The 25,963-nt window shown below is 38.6% G+C and overlaps 1 protein-coding gene across 4 annotated transcripts in view; it reads left to right on the top strand.

Moving 5' to 3' along the window:
* The first annotated feature begins 1,142 nt into the window (after window positions 1-1,142).
* Window positions 1,143-25,963, top strand: part of PDS5B (PDS5 cohesin associated factor B) — a 114,496-nt gene continuing 89,675 nt past the window's right edge. For 3 of the 4 annotated variants that reach the window (XM_058045090.1, XM_058045092.1, XM_058045088.1), the window contains exons 1-3: window positions 1,143-1,198; window positions 21,118-21,243; window positions 24,633-24,836. In XM_058045090.1, the coding sequence (XP_057901073.1) occupies window positions 21,136-21,243; window positions 24,633-24,836 (312 nt within the window). In that variant the 5' untranslated portion in view covers window positions 1,143-1,198; window positions 21,118-21,135. Of the gene's footprint in view, window positions 1,199-17,684; window positions 17,731-21,117; window positions 21,244-24,632; window positions 24,837-25,963 lie in introns of those variants that run through there. The other variant, XM_058045089.1, reaches the window with a different exon arrangement.

Genomic DNA, 25,963 nt, shown 5'->3' with positions numbered 1-25,963 from the left:
AATTGCCAGACAAACCTTCCTCTCTTTTATGTCTCTACTTTTTTTCGTTTTCTTTTTTTTCCTATAAGGAGTGGACTAAATATAAGTCACTGGGGGAAAAAATACGAGCAAAGGCAGTTTCGAGGGCTGAAAAGTGATTTGTATGTAATAGTTCTGGTTGGGCTGAGGTAGTCTGCATTAGACAATGAGGTAGTTTAGCACTGAATGAAGATAAGGCATGCTCGGTACAATGTACTAGCAAGTTCAGAAAGCCTGAGGGGACCTTCTGAAAGATTTAAACCACTAGTTTGACAGAATAACAGTCTGTCAAAGTGTTTTTCTCACACTGGACAAAGCCGAGGGTACATTTCAGCAGATCTGTTGAGTGTGATTTATGTTTTTTGGACCATAATCTTCTAAACACTCTCATGCTGTCCTGATGTGTCAGGAGAAAGGTCTTCTTCCAGAGCGTGGTCGGGCCATGGAACAGGCTCCCCAGGGAAGTGGTCCCAGCACCAAGCCCGCCAGAGTTCAAGAAGAGTTTGGACAATGCTCTCTGGCACATGGTGTGACTCTTGGGGATGGTGTGGTGCAGGGCGAGGTGTTGGACTCGATGATCCTCATGAGTTCTTTTCAACTTAGTCTATGATTCTACAACAAATGAAGCCTTTTAGCTGTAGTGACGAGAAGAAGCCACACTGCTTTTCTGTTTGCGTTTTCCTGTAAGGACACCCCTCAAACTCTTACACTTGCTGAAGCAAAAGCAAAGGGCTAGATGAATGACTTACGCTACTTTTTCTGCTCTTTCTCCGCAGCTAAACGACTTTATTCCTTATTTTTTCACAACAGTCTTTTAGTAATTCGTCGTTTTGGGGAAGCGCTCGTCCCAGCCGCCCACAGAGCGCTCCTCAGCGGGGCCGGCCCGGGCCCACCCTCAGCCCCGGTCGGGCCGGGCGGCGGGTGCTGCCCGCGAGGGCCGGCAGGGGGCGCTGCTGCCCCGCGCTGGCCGCGCTCGCTCCCCTCGGCGCTTCCATTGGAGCAGCCGGAGACGAGTTGGCGCCATTTTGAAGCCGGCAGGGGGACCGGGGCGAGCTGCGGAAGGGGAGGGGGCTGGCGGCGATTGGCTGCGGCGGCGGCGGCAGCGCCTCTCCGAGCCCGGAGCGGCGGCAGCGCGGAGCGGACCCGCCTGCGACCAGCGAGGCGAGGCGGCTGCGGCGGGGTAAGGAGCGCGGCACCTCGGCCGCGGATACCCCCACTCCGTCCCCGCTCCATTTTCCCTTCCCGGGGGCGTGAGGGGGGCCCGCCCGGACCGAGCTCCGCGGCGAGCGCTGGAGAAGGACGGGGAGTAGACGGGGAGCGGGAGGACAGAGCTCCCCCCGGCCCGTGGTGGAGCTCCCCCTTCCCATCCCCCTCGCCCCTCCGCGGGGCTGCTCCCCTCCCCCCTTTTCCGTGGCCGCCGTCAAATACTAAATTTCCCCCCCCTCCCGCCCGGCACCCCGGGCGATGGGGTGACCTTGGCTGGGGTGCGCGGGGGCCCGGCAGTCACCCCCTCGCCCCGGTGGCCCGGCGGGCGGTGTCGCGCCCAGCGCTGGTGGCTCCTCGCGGCGCGAAGTGGCGGGGAGGGGGGGCGGGGAGGCTGCTCGCCCGTGGCTATGAGCGAGTGAGTGAGTGAGTGAGTGATCGCGGCTCCCCGGGTGTCCCTTTCCTCCCTGCCCCGGGCGTCCCCTCCCGCCCTCGCTGCCTGCCCCGGGCAGCCGGCCCGGTCCCCGCTCCGCGGGGCAGCACCGAGCTCCCGCCGCCCCGCGCCTGTGCCCGGGCTGAGCGCGGGGACATCCCCGTCCCCTCCCCGCCCGCTTCGCTCTCTCCGCGCCGCACTTCGCAGCGCTCCTCAGCGGGCAGAGACCGCGGTGTGCTGGGTCCCTACTTGTGTGCGATCCCGGTTCTTTCATGCTGGCTTAGCTTTTTTTTTTTTTTTTTTTTTTTTTTTTTTTTTTTTGCCCCCTTCCTTTCCTCCTCTTTCTTTTCCCCTCCTACTTTGCATCAGGCTCTGTTAGAAAGCGCTCGAGAAGGGAGGACGGGGGGGAGCTGTGGGGGGGCGGTGGTTGCCGCCGCCTGGTAGATGGAAAACTATGAATTTTACATCTGAATTGCCAGATGGAGAATGGTTAATTTATAGGTTATGTGTTGTTTACGTTGAGAGCCTCCGGTCAGGAATTTAGGTCCGTAACTTCATCCTGCTGCAAATAAATCACTATCTGTTCTTTAAAACAAATCAACAATTAATGACGGTGAACGGTCCTGGAAAATTAAACTGCAGCAGAATAGTTCCTGCAGAGCTGGATTTTGTCTTGCAAGCCTTATTCCGACTTTTGTGCTTGCTTGCTGCGCGGTTGCTTTCTGAGAGCTGTGATTATTTAGTTAGGCGTTGTGTTTTCCCATTTAACACAACTGCTGAAGCGTTCTCGTGTTGGTCTTTGTTTTGTGCTTGCCGGGTAGGTGCTTTGGCTGTAATTGATTTCTCTTCGCTGGGGATGGAGTAGAAGGAGCGTTGAAAATTTGAGTGGCTTTATAGTTGAAAATGAGTGTCAAATCACGTTTTGAGAAGGGAGTAAGATGACATGCATTCTTTCAGGTTTTACCCTTTCACACTGGTGGAGTTCAGTTTTCAGGTGGTAAAAATTTTGCCTGGTACGTTTTGTATGTAGTACAGATATGTTAGATGTTATACTGTGTAAAGTAACTCCTCAAAAAGAAGCGAAAGAGCTGAATGTGTGCCGTGGTCAGAGCACCTGAAAGGAGACTGACAGTGACAGGCCATCAGGTACGGTGGTTTAGCAGAGGTGTGTGTATCGTGTTCATCACAGCCTTTCAAACTGTGCGCTGCTGGAGAAAGTAGTTTGGTACTTCAGCACTTGCATGACAGCTTGTGTCTATGTCTGAAGCAAGGTTGAGCTTAATTATTGTAGGGTTGGGGGGGTATGATGTGTCTGGGTGGGGTGTGGTGTTTTGTTTGGGATTTTTTATATAGATACTATAGTGGAGTGTTTGCCTATGTGTTTATTGCATCCTCTTTACTAGTTTGTATACAGACTGGATAAACTATTGTTCAGTTTTTGATGAAACAACTAGATAAATTAAAATGGAAAAATCATATGTTTAGGACTTGTATGCAACTTCTTTTTTCTCTTGTAAATAATGAATTTAGACTTTATCTAACATGCTTACCTATGGACTGAAGAGTAAGTCACCTAAGTCGTTATTAAGCTGTAATTAACCATATAAAAGCCAACACTCATTGCTAGCATTTGGAAAAGCACAGTAATGAAATATGGGCATAACCTCAGGCATTATCCATTTTTATCTGTAGAACAGGAGGTTCTGTTACCTCCTGTAAATTGGGAGAGATGCATTTTCTTTTGGGATATGTTGCTCTCTACCAGGCTTTCATGTTATGTCTTTTTCCTCTCCTCATTCAGTCACACAATTTATAGCCTTAGAGAAGAGGGTGTATGTGTATGTATGGGTATGAGTCTTCTGGTTAAGTAAAGGATTTTCATTTAAAAGTGTTTGGTGTTAATGATTTTTATTTCTTTAAACCTGAATTGGGAGAGGTAATAAGGACTACTTGTTGCACAAAGGAGAATTTTCAAGGGAGCAACAAATAAGAAAATGTGAAGCTGAACAGTAAAAGCATGCAAAATTGGAGATGGAGGGAAAATGTGATACTGCAACTCATTATTTTCCCCTATCATTTTCACTGTAATATCCCTATCCCTTTATATTGCTTGCCCCAAATATTATGCCAAGAAAGAGGAAGGTATGTCTTTCCTACTGCCTTTAGAGAAGTTCCTTTTTAGAATCAAAAAGTGGTTCTGATATGTGGAAAATTATCTTACCACTTGTCAGTATCATTCTTCTTTTAACAGATACCTAAAGTAATGGTGTTTTTACTCTTAGCACAAAATGTCAATACTGCAATCTGAAATAATCTTTGGACAGACTGAGAGAATATTGGAGGCTTTCAGTCAATTCTGAAACTAGGTGCTAAGGGAAAACTGAGGAAACTTTTAAAAAGTGTCTTAGTGTGATAGTGCTTGGTGGTGAAGTGTGTTAGTTTTCCAGTTCTGTAGACCCTCTGGATGGTCTGAACAGCACTGACAGACCTGGGAAGGAGGCAAGGCTTTTGAAGAATTGTAAAATATATGCTTTAAAAAAGAGAATATTTTCTTTCCCTCAGAGATTGAACATCTAAAAGTCAAGGCCATGCATGTATTTTAATTACATACCTCTTGCTTTTCCATTGGTAGCCTCTTCAGTTGAATGTAGTCCTGGTAGAAAAGCTGAGGTGTTTTTTAATCTGCTTTGCTCTGTTACTAATAACAGAACTTTATTAAGTTCTGTAAAGTAAAAATGAGAAAAAAATATGAAAAGTGAAGCGTATGAATGAAAATTAACTTTGTTGTTTTAGGAAGTTAGTGGTTTGTTTCAAAACCTCTTTGGAACATTAAGGATTCCACAATAAAAAAAGCTGTTTATGTGAATATTTGCTGTAACAAATCCAACTTGAAAGAATTGAATGAAATACAAGTAATATATTCATTTCTAAGAATCCAGATGTTAACACCTCCATTCTTTTTAAAGGTTGGTATTGTCTGTCTCACTGCTTTTCAACCTTTTCTAAAGTGTGAAGAAGTCCCTGAAGTAGGTTCTGAGGATTAAGACCTCTGTTACTTAGTCCCTGTCTGTGGCATTTACTCTTTTGCATCCAACCCCATGCACTGGAAGAACATTCTGCTTGTTTAATACTGCCTGATCTTTGGTTCTATTTTTTCAGCTCACAACAACTTAGGTATTAATATGCTTCAAGAAATAATAATAATAAAAAAAAAAGTGCCATACCTCATTGGGAACAGATGGGGATGTTTGTACTAATCATCTTGTGTCTGTCACCATTTATACGGGAGTACCGTAACCAGGGATCAGGACCCCATCTGGGGTTTTCTAATTCAGACCCTGTTCTTTAAAGATCAGTTCCAGACAACACTAACTGTGTGTACTTTTCTCTGACTTAATTAGGAAGCCTGGTAAATGTTTCTGCTGTTGAAAAGAGATACTTTGCTTTCATGCTTTTTAATGGACAAAAAAAGACATGAAGTTAGCAGTCCAAACTGTTATTGTCTTAATTGCTTCCATTGTAGTCACCTAAACTACAAATTCATAGAACATAGAATGGCCTGGGTTGAAAGGGACCTTGAAGATTACATAGTTTCAGCTGCCCTGCCATGGACAGGGAACCTTCCACTAGACCAGGTTCCTCAGGGCCCTGTCCTTAAGCTTTTCCTGGGATGGGTATCCACAAACTCTGTGGGAATCCTTTTCCACTGTCTCTCTACCCTCAGAGTAGACTTTTCCTCAATATCTAACCTAAACCTACTCTCAGTTTGGAGCCAATCCCTCCTCTCCTGTCACTACATGCTCTTGTGAAAAGTCCACCCATATTTTTTGTAGGCTCCCTTCACGTACTGGAAGGTCACAGTTAGGTCAGCCTGAAGCCTTCTCTTCTTCAGGCTGAACAATCTCGATTCTCTCAGCCTTTCCTCACAGGAGAGCTGGTCCATACCTCTAATCAACTATGTGGCCCTTGCTGCCTGATGTCTTTCCTGTGCTGGGACAGGAGTCTGTAGCTCTTTTAAAGAGTATTTGATTCAGCTAAAATGTGATAACTTAGGAAGTGACTCTTGAGAAGGTGGTTGTCCACAACTTCTGCCAAAGCCGTCTTTGGTTGTCTCTGAGACATCCCAATATATCCACACTCTAGCTCACTTCAGTCAAAACCCTTCATCCTGAAAGTCTTAGAAAGAAAGGGAACCAATAAAAAACTACTGAAAGGGAAAAAAACAACCAACCAAAACCGTAAGTTACTCACAGTATGTTTCTACTGCTCATGAGGAAGTCTTGAAAAAAAAGAAAAATTGAAACTTCATGTATATAATCTTTGGGCCACCTTGAGTTTGACTGTTCACTTCTGTTATTACTGCTTTGTTACTTAGATGTACATTCCAATGAAGGCAATCAGATTTCTGTGAAATCTTTGTCACCACATATGTAAGGTTTTTGTTTTTAACAAAAAATAATTGAATTGTTGCAGAAGACACTTCATGGAAACTTGTAATTACATTTTGAGGGGGGGGTTCTTGTTTTTGTTTTTGGGTTTTTTTGGGTTTTTTTTTGGGTTTTTTTAGGTTTTCTGCATCTGCCTATGTAAAATGTCAAGGACTTTTCTTGGGGGAAATGTACAGAAATGCTAGGCAGCTTGCCATTAGGTGTGATATTTTCTCTGATAATTTTCTTGATTTTGTTACTTGGCAGCACAGGATGTAGCATTATGTGTAGTTTCTGAACACGGAAACAAAGTGTATGGAAGTAACTGTAGCTTTTTGTGTCATCATTTTGTGAAAACTTTTGTGAGGGACTATGTATGTGGACAGTCCAAGTGCCACCCAGTGCTTTTCAAAAGTCTAAGTGAGCCAAATTCACTTAATTCATGCTACATAATAAAGTCTACATTTGCTATTCTTCCTTTGAGAATGAACTGGTCAGAATAAGGCTGTAACTTTTGCTTTCTTGGGTTTTCAAAATGAAAGAAAGAATAAATAAGCCAATGATAAACTCTTCAAAAGGGTTGTGAGGAAGTTTTTCAGAGGGATAAAAATTAGGAGATGCACTTTTTCTTCCATTTGCCCAGCTTGGATCATGCAGTTTGTAATTCCTTCAGTTACAGAAATGCTTCCAAGAACTAAGAAAAAAGATTTTGATGCATGTACAATTTTGGGGAATAAATATTCTGCACTTTTTAAAAATGACTGGCTGATCTGTACTTTGAGAATGTGAAACACTTTAAAAGTTTTCCACAAAGTTACAAATGTTGCCTGTAGTAGGTTCTCCATTAGTTTGTCCATACTGTATTTTGTGTATACATATAAAAGCACATTTAAAGTAACTTTTTCTTTTGTAATGGGACATTGCCCCCTGAAGCTTCTGTATTACATACAAAAAAGCTTTAAAACAATATAAAAATTGCAAATTCTTTTTTAAAATGGTAAACAGTTTAAATTAATTTTTGTCCTTCTAAGTATATGCTATGGTAGTCTTCAGTTATAATGTGGGGTATTTTCAAACCACTGCATTTAGGAATTAGAACTACATATCAAAGTCAAAGCACATATTTTCCAAAAGCTCGAAAATGTAAAATGAATTGACAGGGGACTGTGGGAAGGGAGAAGCATATCTAGTAATTTGAATGATTGAATGTCACTTTGGGATACTGGAATTCATTCCTTCTGTCAGTTTCTTGTGATCCCATGCAAGTCTGTTTAAACCAAACTTCCCACAAGAGCTTATTAGTAGTGCATTGATTTCCTGGGAGACAGGCTCTAGACCCAGACTACTTCTGCTTGGCTCAACAGATGCTTTAGTTTTAGATGCAGCACTGGATAAATTGGCATACTTTTAAAAGTTGTGCCCTAAGTTCCTCCTCCTAAATTCCTGTATAGGCAAAATTGGTTGCTAGTTCTTAAACTTGAGTCTGTATCTTGGGTTAGTAATCTATGAAATGAGACAAATACTTACTTTTATGAAAAATCTGTGAAAGTGTTGCAGAAACAGGTTAATTTTTATGGCATGCTAACATAGTACATTCATGAACCCTTACAAAAGCCAGTAAGAAATTAAGTCTCTTCAGAATGTGGCTTAAATAGACTGTAATAAGGGACACATATAACATTATAAGGAGAAAAGTTGAATAGCTTCTTTGCTTTGAATGAAAAAGAAATCCTGTGTGTGGAAAAAAGTAGTGAAGGATCAGGTATATCAGCTCCTTTGTGTGTATTCTCTTTAATGTTGTCTAAGAAACTTTAATTCTGTTTCTTAACTCTTTATAAATGATTTTACAATTATATCTGTATTTTCATTCCTGTGTAATTGAATGCAGTAAACAAATTCCGTGTATGGATGTGCTTCTGTCAGTCTTTAGGTTGTAACCTTTAGCTTTGTATCTATGGCTGATTGATGGAATGCTGTTAGTAGCAATGGGTTTTTCTCCTTTAGCAGCTTTATGTGGGGTGAGATATGAGAGCTTTTCAGTGGATTCTTGCAAGCATTTGTTATTGGTAGAAGGGCAGTGTAACCTGGTGTTTGCACACTGTATGCTCTGAAAGGACTGAGATCTGCTGGGGCTGCATTCCCCTCCTGCCAGCTGCAGCTGATCTTTCTGCTCTGATCTCTCTTTAGTGACTTCTCTGCCTGGTTTGTCCTCAGACCTCTTGGGCTTCCAGTCCTACGCTGTTCAATCTACTTCCTCTCTCACCTTCTTCAACATGGCTTAGGCTTTACAGGATCATAGAATAGGAAAGGTTGGAAGGGGCCACTGGAGGTCACCTGGTCCAGCCCCTGGCTCCAACAGTGTCCCTGAGAGCACATTACTTGGGACTGTGTCCTGATGGCTTTTGGATGTCTCTGGGGAAGGAGACTTCACAACTTGTCTAGGCAGCCTGTTTCAGTGCTCAGTCATCCCTGTGGAAAAGGAGTTCTTCTTCATCTTCAGATGGAACTTTGTGCATCATTTTCTGCCCATTGCCTCTTCTCCTACTGCTCAGCACCACAACGAAGAGCCTGGCTCCATTCTCTTGATGCCCTCCCTTCAGATGTTTATGTACATTGTGCATTTTAGGGACCTCAAGGCTAATAGGGTATGTCAGCTGTGATGTGTGGCAATGGAGTTTTGTTCGTTTGGGAATTTTTGTGTGTTTTGTTTCTACTTTTTCCTCTTTTTCTTCCCTTTCTCATTAACTTTGCTTCTTGGTTGAATGCCTTTCCTGTAACCCCTAAACTTTCTAGTCCCTTTGTCTGATAGAGCCTGTTGGTCTCTCTTAGAAGTGTGTCCAAACCTCAGCTGTTTCTCTGGTAAGCTGTGCTTTTTGTCTTAGTTAATACAGACTGCTCTTGAACTGAGAATCTGGCTGAGGTGTGAACAAATCCAGCTTTTTGTGCTAAAGAAACAGCAACATCTGGCTGTAAACAGAGAGGTGGATTAGAGATGGATTCAGCTGTCAACAGGATTTACCAGATGTGTTAGTCTGGTTTGGCTATGTGAACCTTCTAACTTCAGGGGAATAAGGAGAGAGCAATGAGCAGTTCTTGTGTGTGCATGAAAAGTTCTTGTACCTTTAAGTAGTAGGTAGAAACTCTCTGAACTGTTGTATCATGATTGTATGCTTACAGTCATAGTGCAAGCAGCTATATTTCTTTATTAATAATTCAAAACTTCCCCCTTTCACTTGAAAACCTTGTTCTTTTAAAATGAATTAACATTTGTTTCCTATAGGTGTTACTTGTGTCCTAGTGGTTGCTATTTTTGGAACACAATCCAGTGGGGAGTGTATACAATTTTTCATCGTTGTTTTTGATTTGATTTTTTGTTAATGGTCTCCTGGGTAGGAGGAGAGATCTTCTGGGGGGGTGGACTACAGGGTACTGTGAGGCAGGGATCCAGTCTGGTAAAACGTGGTCCATGTCCTTGCTGCACATCAGCACAGATCTGAGCCTGACGGAAGCACAGCCCACACAGTGATGCATGCCACGAGTTGGTCTGTCATTGTGCAGCAAATGTACAACTGTAGAAATTCTCAAGCTGGAAGGAACTCATGAGGGTCATTAAGCCCAGCTCCCTGCTCCACACAGGACTCCCTAAAGTAAATCATATAATTAAAAGTGTTGTCCAGACACTTCTTGAACTCTGACAGGGGTGACTGACCACTTGTCAGTGAAAAACCTTTTCCTGAAGTCCGATCTGAACTTCCTCTGATGCAGCTTCATTCCATCTCCTTGTGTCCTACTGTGAGTGATGAGCTGCAACTGAAGGATAACTAAATATTAAACAGAAAACAAACCAGAGTTTGTAAATTTACTATCAAGAAAGTTGACATAGCTGTACATATGTTCCTGTTTATACAAAAAACAGGACTAAAATGTACTAATGTATTTAACTTTCTGAAAGTGGGATACAAAGAAGATAGAGACTCCACTCAGTGGTGCCCAGTAATAGATCCAGGGGCAATGTGCACACACTGGAACACAAGAGGTTCATTCTGAATGCTTTCACCATGACAGTGGTCAAGAACCAGCACAGGTTGCTCTGGACATTTGCAAGGTCACCATCCTGGGAGATCTTCTAAAGCTGTCTGGACGCACACCTAAAACTCCTGGTTTTAGGTGACCCTTTTTCAGCAGGGAGATTCAACCAGGTGATCTCCAGAGTTCCAACCTCAGCCATTCTGTGAACATTCAACCCTATTCAACCCCATAGGGCTAAATAATTGTAAGGGATGAATAATTGTATTAGAAAAAGTTACAGGAGTCAATGTATTATTGGCAGAGAAGTTAGGTGTTGGTTGAATTTTGAGGTAGATTAAGACTTAAGTTTTAAAAGAATCTTCAGGATTTTGTTTTTAGTGATCTTACTGATAGATCCATATATGACAGTAGGTGACTAGATTGCGAAACTGTTGCTGATCCTTGTGATCTTATAATGAACTTAGTTCACCTGATTGCAATATGTCTTCATTTTTTTTGTACTTTGTGATCAGTTATGGGTTCCTTCTCTGTCTTTGGGGACACAATTCTTTTTTTCAGTCTGTTTTTCTGACACAGTTTTGCAGAAAGCAAAATAAAATGTTTTAGCTGGGAAGAAAAGCTGAACTGATAGAAGCCATCTGGGTAGACAACTTCTATTTGTAAAACACCCAGATGAATGTGGTTTTGGTACTAAGATTGCTATATACAATTATAATATAAATGTCTGTTTATAATTCGTGTTGATTGGGAGTGGATGCACTGTTGTGTAGAACAACATCCAACTTTGCAGTTGAATACCCATGCTTTTTTTAGGTCTTACAGTTCAATCCATCTCACTAGCATTCTTTGTCTGATCTTTAGTAATTCTGTATCAAATAATTTGCAGCAGGATGTAAAGCATATAATTTTGTATTTTTTTAACATTATATGCAAAGTTAGGAATGGAAGTGCATCTCATTTAGGTATAGAAATTCTGACTTGTTACCAAAGCAACTTTTTCTTGGTTAACCATTGTGAAGTTTTACATAATGTCATTTTGCTTCTGTGATAGCATACTAGTATTTTCTAAAATTTCATTTTAGTTGTTTATTTTATTTGTTTTAGGTATTTTGTTTTGGTTTTTTCATATTCTTAGTATTAGGGGTTTTTTCCTTAGTATTAGGGGGTGACATTTGTTTAATTTTACTTTTTACCAAAAAACAAACCAAAAACCAGCAAAGTTTCATGGTAAGACTCAATAAGGCACTTTTAGCAAAATAAATGGTGCACTAAAATAATACCAAGTCTTGTTTCCTCCCAGGGGACAACACGGAGGTTAAACTTGATTTGTGCCTGATGTTTGTGTGTTGTAGTTGTCTCCTGCTTCCTGTTACGTTCTCCTTATTTTCCTCATGGCTTCCATGCCATTCTTGCATGGTTTTTTTCTCTGCTTGTGTGAGCAGCTGTTAATCATTTGAAATTATGTATTGCAAGGTATCTGAGATTTCTATGACTGTTTTTTGAAAATAGTTAATTTAAAGAAAAGTAGCAATTCCTGCCCCTTTTCCCCCATTCTTTTCTAGCAGCTGGAGGAAGGAAACAAACAATTCCTGCTTACTAAATCTTAAAGTAACTTCCCTGGTAAAAGACAGCTGTGTCAATATTATGACCATAAACCATTACATCCATAATAGTCTGGAATTTTGATACCCAGGCTGGTTGTTGGTTCTTCTCTGCTTTGAGTATCAGCCTAGGAACTTCCAGTGTTTCTGGCGATTCTGGAAAAAGAATGTTTTGTGGAGTTCATGGTCTGCTTTTTAAACGTACCATATGAAAGCAAGGGGCTAATCTCTGCATATTGATCAAGTTGTATGGTATTCTATTAGGATATTTTGTTTCAGATATTGACAAGAAAGTCATTCTTAAATTTTAATTTAAAAACTAGAAGTCTGCTTCTTGTGATCAGTTTTTCTTCATTAAGCGATTTATCTTTGACCTTTTGTCTTATGTGATTCATTTTCTTTGGGTGGGATCTCCTGGTATTTGTGTGATTTATGGTGATTTCTGCCTCTTTTCTACTCACCCTCCTGGCAGTCTCTTCTTATCCCCTCTGTGCACGTGCTGCACATGTAATAGACTTCATGGGTGCTTCTCCTGGTTTGTACTGTCTGAATGATAGGTGCTGGTGGGTACACATGGTATTCCAAGCTAGTTCTTGCCAGTACCTTAAGATGGGTGTCACTGATGGAGTTTTGGGTTTGTGGGCATTGGTTTGTTTGTTTCACAGGATGGGTCAGGTTGGAAGGGACCTGATCCAAGCTCTCTGATCACAAGCAGGGTTGCCCTAGATGACATGGCACAGAATTGTGTGCTTGAGTATCTTCACTGAGGAGAGGAGGTTCTTGAAGTACCTTGTCCTAGAGTTAATGTGGAGTAGAAAAATCACCATGAGACTATAACCTAGGCATTGGCCCCTCTTTAGACTTCTGTTGTTTTCCCCTTACAGCTGACTTTTTTTCAGAGTTAGTGTGTATATTCTTGTTTAGATGTTCATACGCAGTCTTTATATTTGCAAACATTTCTGTTGCTCTAAACTGTCAATGTTTTGCTGAATGACAATATCATCCATCTCTGCATCCATCTGTCTATGATTTCCAATTTAATGCTTCCATAATAAATGATATCTGGTGCAAGGAAAGTGTGGATTGTTTTATCACAGATGAACCAAACATAAATTATCTCAGGGTAATATGATAAACCTGTAAGTTACATTTATCCCTGTTTGTGAAATTCTGACTTCAGTGTGAAGATTTTTTCTTAAACTCTCAAAATATTACTGATATCAAACTAGTGCACCTTTAGTGGTAGTTTTATTACCTTTCTTTTTTTTTTTTTTTTTTGCTCTGCATTAGTAATGGGAGTGCTGCTTTTATTTCCTTGCAATGTACCTTAATTTTTAAAGTTAATTTAAAAATTTAAAATTGAAGGGTATTGCACCTTAATTTTTAAATACCTTTAAAAAACGTCGTGGTCCACAGAGGTTCATGAATTCCTGGATGGCGCCCATGTGATTGCTTTGATTTGAAAATGTGGAGTTTGTAAGTGTAGACACAGTAACTTCTGATTAAAGATACCTGTTACCAGTTGTCAGAAGAAAGTTTAACTGTCATTTCTCTGAAAATGGGTATTCAGCTGATTTTATTGGAGGACACTCCAATATCCTATATGGGATGCTTCAGTAACTTCTTTCTTTACAGTCATTACTATACAGCAGTACTTCCTTTTTGATTCTAGCTGCTGAAGTGCAATTTTTTTAAAGCTTATTTACAGTGGATATCTCAGTTTGGCTTCAATTTTATCTTTATTTTTGTATTTTTTGGTCTCTGTGGTAGAACTGTCCTGTTTTGAGGGCTCTGATTACTACTTGCAACTTCACTAAGTGGTTGTTGGAGCTCAGTAGTATAAAAACGTTTCTTGCACCCAGTCATGGGTGCAAAAGCTTAAAGCTTAATTTTGTTCCTTTGGCATGGACATTGCCTGTGAGCCCCCCTGTTTGAATTATGTACACCACCAAATCACTTCTGTTTGAGCACTCTGAGGACTGCTCATAGTTTGTCTTTTCTTAAGATTTTGTGTAGTATGCTTGAATAATGTTACCACCTAAGGAATGTTTTCCCTAGTATTTGGCTAACTGACAAATATATTGCAGATGTCTATTTTATTAAAATCATATTTAGTCTGCCTACACTCTTCTTTTTCTGTCAGATTCTTTTACTATTGCCTTCCAGTTTTTATCTCTTTGTAATTTCTTTTCCTGCAGCCATACACAGAAATAAACCATTTTAATTCTTACAGTCCCTTTTACTTAGTCTTGAGCAGAAGTGTGAAAGCAGAGATCTCACAATAATAAGTCAGTTTTATTTTTCTTTAGCTTGTCGAATGGTTTAATGGTGGATTCTTTTATATAGTTTCTGATAATTTTCTTAAAATCTGAGTGTGTTTCAGTGAAAATGCTGTTTCATAAATGGCATAAAAAAGGGGCAGTTTTATTAAAAGACAAATGACAACAGTAACATCTGGCAAAATGCTGAAACCTGAAGTTGGGTCACTTAGATTTTGTGGAAGCTGCAAGTGTCTGCAACACCACTGGAGAGAGCTGTGTGCTGAGATAAGTTGGTACTGGATACTTTCTGCTTGCTAAATCTTTGGGAGGCTTTCTTTAATGAAGTTTGAAAAAAAACTTATCAGTGGAAGTGAGGACTTGCCTGGCATCATTCTCTGACTGATTGCAGCTCTGTTTAAGTTGCTTGAGGCCCTTTAGTGCGCATGTGCTGATTTTGGTATCACCTGTTAATCTTCCTTGTTCTTTTCTGAATCCTCTAAATCCACTCTGTATTGTGATGATATTTCTTCTTGCACGGTTACCACCTGCACATCTTTTAATTTTCCAAAGTTGGTATGTTAATAAAGAAACTTAATGCGCTTTGCTGCATTTTCTGGTGTAAGTTTGAAAAAAGTATTTCCTAATTTAAACAGGTTGTTACTTATATATGACTGTCAGAGGACTGCCATTAATGGCATTCTGTAGTGAAACCCAGTACTTTTAATGTAATTTGTTGGACTGAGAGTTACTTTTACCTTATAATTTGGGTCTTCATTCCAGATGACATTTAATTAGTGGCTTCTGTAAATTATTCCTGGAACAGTCCTTACTATGCTGCCTTCCAGAAATGGGAAGCTAGCATTTTATTGATATGGATAATACTAGTATCTTGATTTAATGATAGTTAAGTAAACAGTGTAACATGATACATTTCTAAAAGAGAATGGAAAGTATTAGTCTAGGCATTATACCTGAATCAGTATGAAGAATAACCTGGATTTACGTAAGCACCTTTGGTCCAACGCACTAAAGTTTTCTATTTTATTCAACAGCAAAAAAAAAAAAAAAATTTCAGCTTGCCAAATTTCAGTTTGGAGTGGCTTTTTATAGCCAAGTTATAACTCCCTAGCAGTAGAGACATTATGGAAATAGGTTTAGTTTAGTGGCAGTTGGATAATGCAAGCCTCTAACACCAAAGTCACTTCTCACCTTGCTCAGTTGTTGTCAATCAGCTGTATGCCAGCAGGAGTTTACCAGGGTATAAAGAATTTCTGTAAATGACTTAAATTGTTATGTTATTTGTTTTATTAATAATACTAATGAAGGAGAAAGATGCCTGCCTCTTCCAGTTCTGTAAGTTGCTGAGTAATCTCTTAATGATATCTTGTTGCATCTTTTGTGGAAATTACATCTTGACAAATTTTTTCCTATGTCCTGTGTTGTTGAAACAAAGTGATCTTCAAGCATTTGTCATGGTTTACATTAATTCATGCAGGGATGCTACCCACTGAGGCTGCAGAAATAAAAAATGCATAAAAATAATAACAAGAAATTACAAACTGTATTGAAAAAGGAATAGAGCTTTGGAGTAAAATTTGTAGTGTAATTTATGAGATGGAAAAGATTTTACTTCCTTGCAATGTCCAAAGAGACAATTTAGGAAAATGTTTTTGTGTTTTCTAAACTGCTTTTGGATTGTTGATGGAATGGCCTGTGACAGTGAGAGGCCACTGGTCATCTTGCTTGGTTGTGGAGAAAGTGCTGATCAATATTTGCCAATCCTTTTTTTTGGCTACATGTTCTTGTTGGGATGGTATGAACTGTGAAAATGTATATTTAGTTCTTTACACATTCAAATTTTATTCCATGTGAACCACTTACTAAATTCACTTGAGCTTCTAATGCCTTTGTGAACATGAAGAAAGTGTTATTCTCACTGTCATATTAAAAAATGTCTTGCAAACATAGATCTAAAAGTATATATATTAGCCTACATAAATTTGATGTATACTTTCTTAGATTCTGTATACATTATTTTTAAGTTATCTTAAGAATAACTATATAGATAATTATATATTCAATGAAAGTTCTGAAAAATAATGATTATAGAGTTTGCTAAGTTGGTCACTGTTTCTGGAGATCTTCTAAGTCCTCATGTTTGGGTTCTGGATTTTCAAGAGGAAGTGGTAGTAAGGCAGGAGCCAGACTTGCAAGGAATCAAGGGTTGATTTGGTAAAGTTTGCTTCATCACTTGGGTAAGACTTCTACAAAACTATCTGGAGGATTTAAACACATGTATATGTCTCTGGAAAGTCACTGTTGACACATGATGTCTTCATGTGTGTTAAGGCACAGTTTGTTTAATGATTAGCACAGTTAATTAAATCACCATAGGCAATGTAAACTGTCAACCAAACAAAATACAATTAAATGGAGTGTGGTTTAAGTCCTCCAGTAGATCATTGACTTAACATCCTCTAATGATATTTATTGACCTATGAAGTATATTTGCATAGATACTGAATATGCAAGATATCAATCCATATTTTATTTGCATAGTCACAGTCAGTATTTTAAAGTATTGAGCAAGTAGTATATGTGAAGTTAAGCTATTCATGAAGTTATCTAGTCTATAGAAAACATCTATGAATGTTTTAGTAATATAATGGCCAGTAGACTTAGCTGGAACTGAGTAGCTGTTGGATGCTACTGATTATGTAGAGAACTCATGTGTAGTTTATTTATTTGAGCTTGACCAATTTTGGCAGTGGTACTTACTACTAATTAACTCTGTTCAGATTAATTGATTGTTCCCATTTGTGGTCTGGCTGATAGTCATAATTTTAAATTAAATATGATCTTGTGATTTTTGTCACAAGAGGTGGATGACTTTTTAATCCATCCTGATCTAATGTCCAACAAATGTAACTTCTGCTTTTGGGTTTTTTCCGTGCTTTAGTTTTCCTGTTGTCATTGTACAAAGGGTATGTGTTTTGTCATCTTTCTTTCTTTTGTCTGTAGTAGTTTCTTCCACCTCACCTCCCTTATAACTTAGTTTTTAATTTGTCATGCTATTTTATACATACTATTTTTCAATATCCTTCTGAAGACTGGCTCTTGGTTCCTGACTTTAGGTATTTGAGAAATTACAATTGCAGTGGTGCTTCTGTGTTGACACAAGCAGTTTCTGGATATCTTAAGTACTGCTGTATCTTCTCCATGTGTACAAAGAGTAAAGTTTGTATCTTAAATCCTCTATTAGCTTAAAATATATTTATTTTCTTCATAGTTTTTGAAGTCTTAGCTTACAGTACTGTTTAAGATAACTAAAAAAACCAAAGTCTGATTGAATCATGATTTTTATTCCTATTTGTTAGGACTGGAATTTGTTATATATTTGTTCAAGTTTCTTGTGACATCTATCTCCCTTCTTTATCCTCATATAACAGCAGAAACAGGGCACATGTTAAAGTTTAGTTTATGTCCTGGGATTCTGCATGGTGCAAAGCATTTCATGGTCTGAATTGTTTTCTTGCCTTAAAAAAGGCATCCTTGTGAACATTTTCCTTTTTCATAGGATCATTAAGGTTGGAAAAGACCTCTGAGATCATTGAGTCCAACTGTTAACCCAGAACCACTGTGTTCTCCACTAAACCATGTCCTCAAGTGCTACATCCACCTGCCTTTTGAACACTGCAAGGGATGGTGATTCTACAGCTTCCCTGGGATGCCTGTTTCAATGCCTGACCACTCTTCTGGTGAAGAAATTTTTCCTAATGTCAAATCTAAACCTTCCCTAGTGCTATTTGAGGCCATTTCCTCTTGTGTTGTCATAGATTACCTGGAAGAAAAGACCAATCCCCACATCACCACACCTTTTTTCAGATAGTTTTTGAGAGCAGTAAGGTCCTACCCGAGTCTTCTCCAAGCTAAACAACCACAGCTCCCTCAGCCTCTTCTTGTAAGACTTGTGCTCTTCCCCTTCTCATGATGTATATGGAATAGTACTGGATGTTTGAAAGCATGGTGTAAAACTTCTAAAATACCATTTGTTAAAAAAAAATAGAAACGGTCAGGCGAGTCTGTTGAATCTCAAAGATACTTTGAAAGAATTTCCTTCTTTCAAAATGCTTGTCATCTCAGACTGTTTTCTTTTGCAATACACTGAATCTGTAAAAATGAATTTTAAAAGCTTTTTGAAATTCAGTCATTGAATATCAGATCACTGGCTTATGGATTTTCATTTTCAACATGTTGTACATACAGCTGGCCTTGAGGCTGCTGTTCTTAGCTGCTACTGTCTTCTTTTTCCATGACAGAAGTTCACTGAAACAGCTGATGTATCTAATGTGAAATCACAGAGACTTGCATTTGGTTAGAATCACCAAAACACCTTCCCTCCCCCCCTGCTCCCAAGTAAAATCCTAGATTCTACTAAGTGTTCAACACAGATTATTTTGATAAAGCTAGGTATGCACAGTTTTATTGGCAGTCCAGAAGAACAGGAACTTCTAGCAGTGGAATGTAATGAAGTTTTACTTAGGTAATTGAAGTTACAACTGTTGTACAAGTTTGCTTAGCATTGAATTTCTTTTTTGAATGATAGGTTTTGTTTTCTTCTGTTTCTTTTGAACGGTTTTTGTTTCTCTCAGTGTTAGAAGCTTTATAATTCTTTATCCTTTATGTTCTATTTCTTAGAACCTTTTTAGAATTATTCTTGACCCTGTAAGACTAGGTGTATTAATTCTCTAGAAATTGAAGTCCTGTTAATTTTTTCTGTACCTCTGAGAGGGATAAGCTGTGTTCATCCCTGTCTGTAACCTTGGCTGACTGTTAGGTGCTAACACTGCTGCTCTCTCACTCTTCTTGCTTAATGGAACATGGAAGGAAATAAGAAAAATGCTCATGGGTCAAGATAATTACAGGGAGATTGTTTTCATTCTCCACTAACCTTGGTGGCTGCAGGTTTTTCACACTTTTATTCCTAGTAACTGCTATACAGCATTTTTTGTCAGTTCTTAAATGCATTATCACAGAGGCACTGCCAGCATCACTGATGGCTCAACTTTGGCAAGGGATGAGTCCATTTTGGAGCTGTCTGGAGCTGGCTCTCTTTGTTATGGGGGCAGCCCCATGTCTCTTCCCACAGGGGCTCTGCCTTCAGCCTCCCCCACTACCAAAGCCTTGCCACATAAACACAATACAGATGTTCAGTTTCATGCAGACCTTGGATGCCACTGAAGCTTAAAAGCTTGGTTGCATGGCCATTGGACATATTGGCTGCACAGTTGAACTTGACTGTAATGTATGAGTTTCAGTCTTTGAATTACTTCAAAATGTGCTCCAAATGGGGCTACATCATCATGTTCCAATCAAGTTTCCACTGCGTTTGATCTGATCTGACAGCTATCCACCACTGGAAAATGGAGTTTTGTTCCCCAGTTCCCCTAGTTCCTGTTCTTTCCCTTGAGTTAGCTTTGATGCTTGTCACACGCTTTTCAAAAACAATTAGCCTTGTTTTTTGAGTTGGTGAGTTTGATTGGTCCAACAAAGCATCTGATGCTTTTATGCATTCTCATCTTCAGGCAAGCAAGGCTCCCTTCTGCTGTGATGAGCTGTTAAAATGAATTTAGGTGTAATATATAACATCATCCCATCTGAAAGGTAGAGTGTAATATCTGTGTCATATGGCAAGAAGAGTGAACTTCATTACAATTTCTGTGTGCTTTTGAGGAGTCCTAGACTTGACATGGACTTGTCATTGCAGTATGTTAAAAAAATATAACGGGGATGAAAGTGGTTTTTTAGTATTAGAAAAAGTTACTTCAATGAGCTTTGTTTCCTCCCAGCTTTGTCGCCATCAATTTTTACTACAAGTGCAAGCATGTGGCACTGTTCCTTCCTCTGCTGGGTGCATGTAGGGGCAGAGAAGATGACAAACTGAGTTGATTTTCATGTATCTGTTGAAGTACATTGCATGTCATGCCTGTTGAATGAAATCTGATTATGTTTGTTCTATTCATGTTTTCCCTATTTACAAAAAATTTGTTGTGCTGTATGTGTTCTTTGCAAAAAAAAAAAAAAAAGCCAATGCTAACTTTTTGTTTGGTAAAAGATTAGGTGAAGATGAAGCAAAATCTGTAACTTTGGTTGTTTTCATGAAATATGAACTGAAGAATACAAATCCTGATACTTGGGATTCACAGTTCAGAACAGCCATTACTGCTAGAAGTGGATCATACTTTTAACTAATAAATAAAAATATCAAGACAATGACAAAGAAATTTGTTTCTTTTGTTACATTCTTCATTTGTAACTGCCCTGGTACAGTCTTTTTCTAAGATCCTGATTGTTCCCACGAATGCCATTAGATTTTTTTCACTGTCTTTTGTATTGATTGCTTTTATGTAAGTAAGGATTTCAGTTCAGCTTCCTTCTCTAAAGCAATGAAACTGCATAACTTAGAGTGGATTACATGGTAGTTTTTATTTGCATCAGTTTAAAGGGACTAGAAACCAAGTAGCTGAGTTGTGTTCCTAGTTAGAATTTAGGAAGAAGATACCATTGCTTTTCTGCAGTCTTTCACTTGAAAACTTGGTTTTAATGACGTAGAGGAAAAACTTGTATTTTTCATTCTCTATTTGCTGCTTGCTTGGTAGTATTGGGGATTTAGAACTGGTGATGTGTAACAATTAACAGCACTAGTGTTTAGGCATTTTGGAAAATTGCATTTTCCAAAAGAGTAAAAATGGACACAAAGTCCACTTCAGATGTCTGAACACCCAAGCTAGCTAGGATCTGTTATTACCAAGAGATGGCAACAGATCATACAATACAGTAAGATTCTTTGTTGCATCTTGTTAGTGTGAAGATCAATAACATTCTGAAATGAGGAGTTTTAGCTTTTTTCTGATGTGTACTTCTTGGAAGCTTTGTTGTGTCATAGGACAATCTACCTGCATATCAAAACTGTTGCTGTCTCCCACAGTATAGATTACTGAAACCAATCAAAATATTTTGTCCTTTTTACTGTTTGTACGGGTTTGTTGGTATATTTCTAGTTGGATTTTGTTTGTTAAAGTGGGACAGATATGGTTAAGCATGAACTAGTTAAACAGCATTGTCTTGTTAATTTCTTTCCACAGTTTTAAAACCGTGAAATCATGGCTCATTCAAAGACGAGAGCCAATGATGGAAAAATCACATATCCTCCAGGAGTCAAAGAAATCTCTGATAAAATATCTAAAGAAGAGATGGTGAGAAGGCTAAAGGTTAGTAAGCAACTAATTGCTTGCAGATTAAAGTTTCTTGTAGAAGATGTTCAATAATCTTATATTTTATATCTGAAATGGGGTTTTTTTCCCTTTGGACTTTACCTTTTCTATGCATAGAAGGAGAAAATTGTTTGCTCTTGTGCCTTCTCTTCTACCACTTTCTTGAAATGGCTTGTTCAAAAAAGGTTTAAATGCATTTAAAAATCACAAATAGAAATGAGCTGCCTTAATTTAAAATGCTGCTTAAATTTTATTTCAGCTACTATGCTAAGTCAGTACTTTCATTGTTTTCCAGTATTTTCCTCTCTAAAAGAGAGTAATAATTTTGGAAATAATTTGTATATGTCTCAATACATTCTTTTTATGCCTTCACACTCTTCAGTTTGTTAATAAAAACCTTTATTGTTGTTGTTTTAGCCTGTATCATGATGAAGGTAATTTTTGTTATACTTTAGTATATATGCTTTGACTACACTTACAGTCTTTGATGTATTTCTGTCTTGAATTTCTTGACCATTTTATCTGGCCTAAGTGTACAGGAAAGTTGGACAGATTTGGAGGCTAATTTTGTTACTACAGTTCTGCATCTACCTTTGTACTCTGACAAAAAGGCAGGCCTGTATTGTGCAGGAGGAGTGCCTACAGCTTGGGCTTGCCCTGTGAAACAGGAGGGAACAGATGTGGGAAGGGAACCTTAAGTAGTCTAACAGATGAAGGAGCTTAATTTGAAATTTTCTGAAGTAGCTTTAAGTCAGTTGGAACTATGGGTAAATGAACAAAAACCAATAAAATCCCAGACCACAAGGGTTGCTTCTTGTCTTCCCCCCAGTAACTTGTTTAGGCTTTGGGATTTTGGTTGATGGACTTCAGTGAGTATATTGCATTCTATGGTACTGAATAAAAGACAACGTTTATAACTTTACGTATGACTGATTCCTAAGAGAAGGAATTCTTTGTTAGCACTTGCATATTTTTTCCAGCTTGTGGAAATGCAGCACCACAGTTCTTACTAATCATTTTTCTCCTGTAGCTTAATTTCATTTCTGGCCTTGAATGTCTAGTCCCTTCTGTCATCTTGATCTGTCTTGCAGAATAAGAGGACCTTGTAAGATGTCTTGTGTTTCTTGTTAGTTGTTTATTCTGGCTGTGAACTCATTGGTGCTCAGGCAGGGAAAAAACTGAAGTATTTCTTTTATAAGAGGTTGAATGTTCCATGCTACACCACAAGTGTACAAAACTTCAGTATAAACACAGTTGCAAGTGCTAAAGAACAGTGGTTGATAAATAAGTGAACTATTAGCCTCTTGATTTCTCTGAATGCCAAATTCATGCAATTATTAGGGAAAAAGCACTCTTCTGTGCACAAGCAGACGTTCTGCTGTTTGTTGATAATGATATATTAATATAAATGCAAATTATTGAGAGATCTGAGAATAAAATGGAAAATATGCAGAGTGAATTTCTGTATTAGCATAATTTACATTGGACATTTTATGCATTTTGAATTGATGCCCTCTTGAAGTTTATAATAGATTTCAAAATGTGATAGAAACTAAATGGTGACAGTTGTCAGCTAGCACTGAAGACAGAAAGAAGGTGATAAACTCTTGGAAATGATGAGTAGTGTGAGAAAAGCATTTTTCCACAGTTTTTTTTAATACACAAGAACCAAATCATCATCTAATGAAATACTAATTTTAGACCAGCAGTCTAATAATGCACTTTTCTGTCAGTTTCATACCAGTAAATTCCAAAGCTTGTTTCTGTGGAATGATGTAGTAAAAATTGAATGAGTTAAGAAGTATGTGCCACATCTGGAAGATGAAGCTCCAGGAGTATAAATTGTGGTGGTCTGGGTGTGATTTCAGGCTCTGGAGTCCCCTAACTTATTGCTTTGCAGGAACCTGGAAAACCAGGCTAGGACAACTAACTTGTTGTCCTTTGTTTTTCCTTAAACACTGTGATGGATTGCTCTGCAGACAGGATGACTGATCTTTGTTGCCCTGACTTGTACAGATGTTCATGTTATCAGGGAAAAAACATGAAAGGTTCATTTCCAGAGTAGAAAAACTTGCATACTTGTTGCAAGAAGTATGAAAAGACTACTTTTCATAGAAATGAAAACAGTTCTGACTTGTAAATTAATTAGTGTATAAGGGCACCAGTGCACTTCAGGTCTTGTGCCTGACTGGGGAGGCCTTTTTTTTCTTGCAATGGAAGTTGTGTCTGCCTAAGCTGCTGATCTTTTATGCCTTTTTGTAAAGGATTCTCATATGTTTGAAAACTTCACAGCTTCTGTGATCCTAGTTATGTAGAAGTTTGGGATTTTTTTGAGTTGGGCTTCTTACTCCCTGACCAGTTATAGTAAATTTTTTGGAGGGGGAAAAAAACCCAACCAAACTACAAACTATAGCAAAATAAAGTATTTTGCAGTGTTACAGGATTCTGGGACTTTAAATTATTATTCTTTGAATAACATCTCTTCTTGCACTGAAGAAGTAGATAGGAGTTTTGGCTTTAATTCTCAGGATTGTGTAATTAAGGGTTTAGTATAATTTTGTTAATTTTACATGAGCTGAACTCCTTAAAATAACTCTGCCTCTGTGAGTCAGATAAGGAATTACTTTGTTTTGTCAATAAATTTCTCTCCTTCAGAAAGTTTTTCAAATACAAGAATTCTCACCAACTAACAGTTACTAAATATAGCTTTTCCTACTTTTGTTTTATTCAGCATGTTAAATATTTGGTGTCCCAGACTTTTTTTGTTCCATGACTTCAGTAACTGGATCCGCATAATCGTAGTGGTCATTTTAGTCTTGTTGGACAACATCCTTGCCACTCAGCTGCCTGGATTTATATATCCATTTGCTGCAAGTGTGGGCTCTGCTTCTGGACAGCACAGGGAATAGAATTTTCCTCAGAGCCGTAATAGGCAAAAAACCTTAAACTGAAAGAGAATAGGAAGAAAAAATCGTCTCTGAATAGTTGAGAGAGAAACAAATATTTTTAATAAAGTTTTGCCATTATCTGAATTTTTAAGTAACAGTCTATTTTTAAGTAACAGTAACAAGCTGTAACAGTGAATCCTGTTGCACTTCTTCAATTGTCAAACTTGATTATATGGTTTCTCAAAAAGATTTGGGAAGTCTACAACTAGTCTTTCAGTATTTCTGCTGAGGCTATGTGTTGGTTCAGTTGATAGAGGACCTGGCCAGGTATTTCCTGTGCCCTGAAAAATGAAAACACTGGTTGCTTAAGTAAGTACTACTGCATAGCTAATAATGCTTCTGACAGAAGTTGCAGAAAACCAGAAAAGAAACTTTTAGTAAGGATTCTGTTACACAAAGCATTTAATTTTATATACTAATGTCTGTCTCTCTATTTAGATGGTTGTGAAAACTTTCATGGATATGGACCAGGACTCTGAAGAAGAAAAGGAGCTCTACCTAAATCTTGCTTTACATCTTGCTTCAGATTTTTTCCTCAAACATCCTGATAAGGATGTGCGTTTGTTGGTAGCATGTTGTCTTGCCGATATTTTCAGAATTTATGCCCCTGAAGCTCCATACACTTCACCGGATAAACTGAAGGTAAATAAAATTAATCTCTTTTTCCACAGCAGGTTTTTACACTCAGTGATTAATACAATTGGTCACGACTGCTTTTTGCCTCCTTTTATTTCTGGTTCAGCCTAAGCAAATCAAGGTTTTCACTTGATTTTAGGATGGGATTGGTCAAGTCAGTTGTCCATGACTTAAAGGGTTATATAGTACATATTCCAATAACTTGCAGAGTTTTGGATTTGTATTGAAAATAATTATTTTATTTAACTGTTTTGGGATTTGTAGGTTAGTTTACTTTAGAAATATTTATTATAAGTATATCTTTTATCAAAATCTCTTGCAAGATAGCTAATACCTTCGCTTGGGGAAATACCCCTGCATCTCCAATTAAACTGCCAAGAGGCAGGTACTTGTATGTTTATAGGTAAAGGCTCTATTGAAACAAAGATAAAGTACTTTTGTACAGAGTTAAATGATATTTGATGTGGCTTGGGAAATTCTGCAATTACAGACATCACTGATCCCACTAGATGGAGATGGTTGATAGAGAAATGTCGGGTTTGAAAACGAAGTACAGATCTGACTAATTTGTTCCAAAAATAAATAAATTTTTTATTATTTTGTGAGTTCTTTTACTTTTTAAGGTAGAAATCTAACTTAGTTCCCAACTCTCAAAATCAAACTGTTTCCCTCGTGCAGTCAGAATCCCAAGTGATGAACTGAGTTTTGGGGGAAATTAGGAAAAACCAGGTGAAAGTAACACTGAAAAATGTGTGCTTTTTTGTGTCCCTGATTTAGAAATGTGTGTGGTCTTTTTTGTTTAGTTTGGTTTGGTCTTTGTTTGTTCCACAGTAGGATAGAAAGGTGGTTGTGGTGGATGGTCTATCTATTATCACTTAAGAGGAAATCACTCAATTTCTCATCTAGTGGTTGTGCCAGCAGTGCTTCCTAATTAGGGAAACAGTGCCGTTCCAACTGCTGTAGTACATCTTTTGTTAACAGACATATTGGAGAGATATCTAAGGATTTTTCTTAGTTCTGTTTTCTTAATTCTGAATTAGTGTGTAATCAGAGGTACAACATCTACTTCCTGTACTTACTGATTGCATCTCTCAACTGGAGATGAATATTAGCTTTCTCTACTGTGCTCCATT

This window comes from Melospiza georgiana, chromosome 2 (assembly GCF_028018845.1).
Source record: "Melospiza georgiana isolate bMelGeo1 chromosome 2, bMelGeo1.pri, whole genome shotgun sequence".
NCBI classification, from domain to species: domain Eukaryota; kingdom Metazoa; phylum Chordata; class Aves; order Passeriformes; family Passerellidae; genus Melospiza; species Melospiza georgiana.
This window is presented reverse-complemented; position numbering and strand designations above follow the sequence as displayed.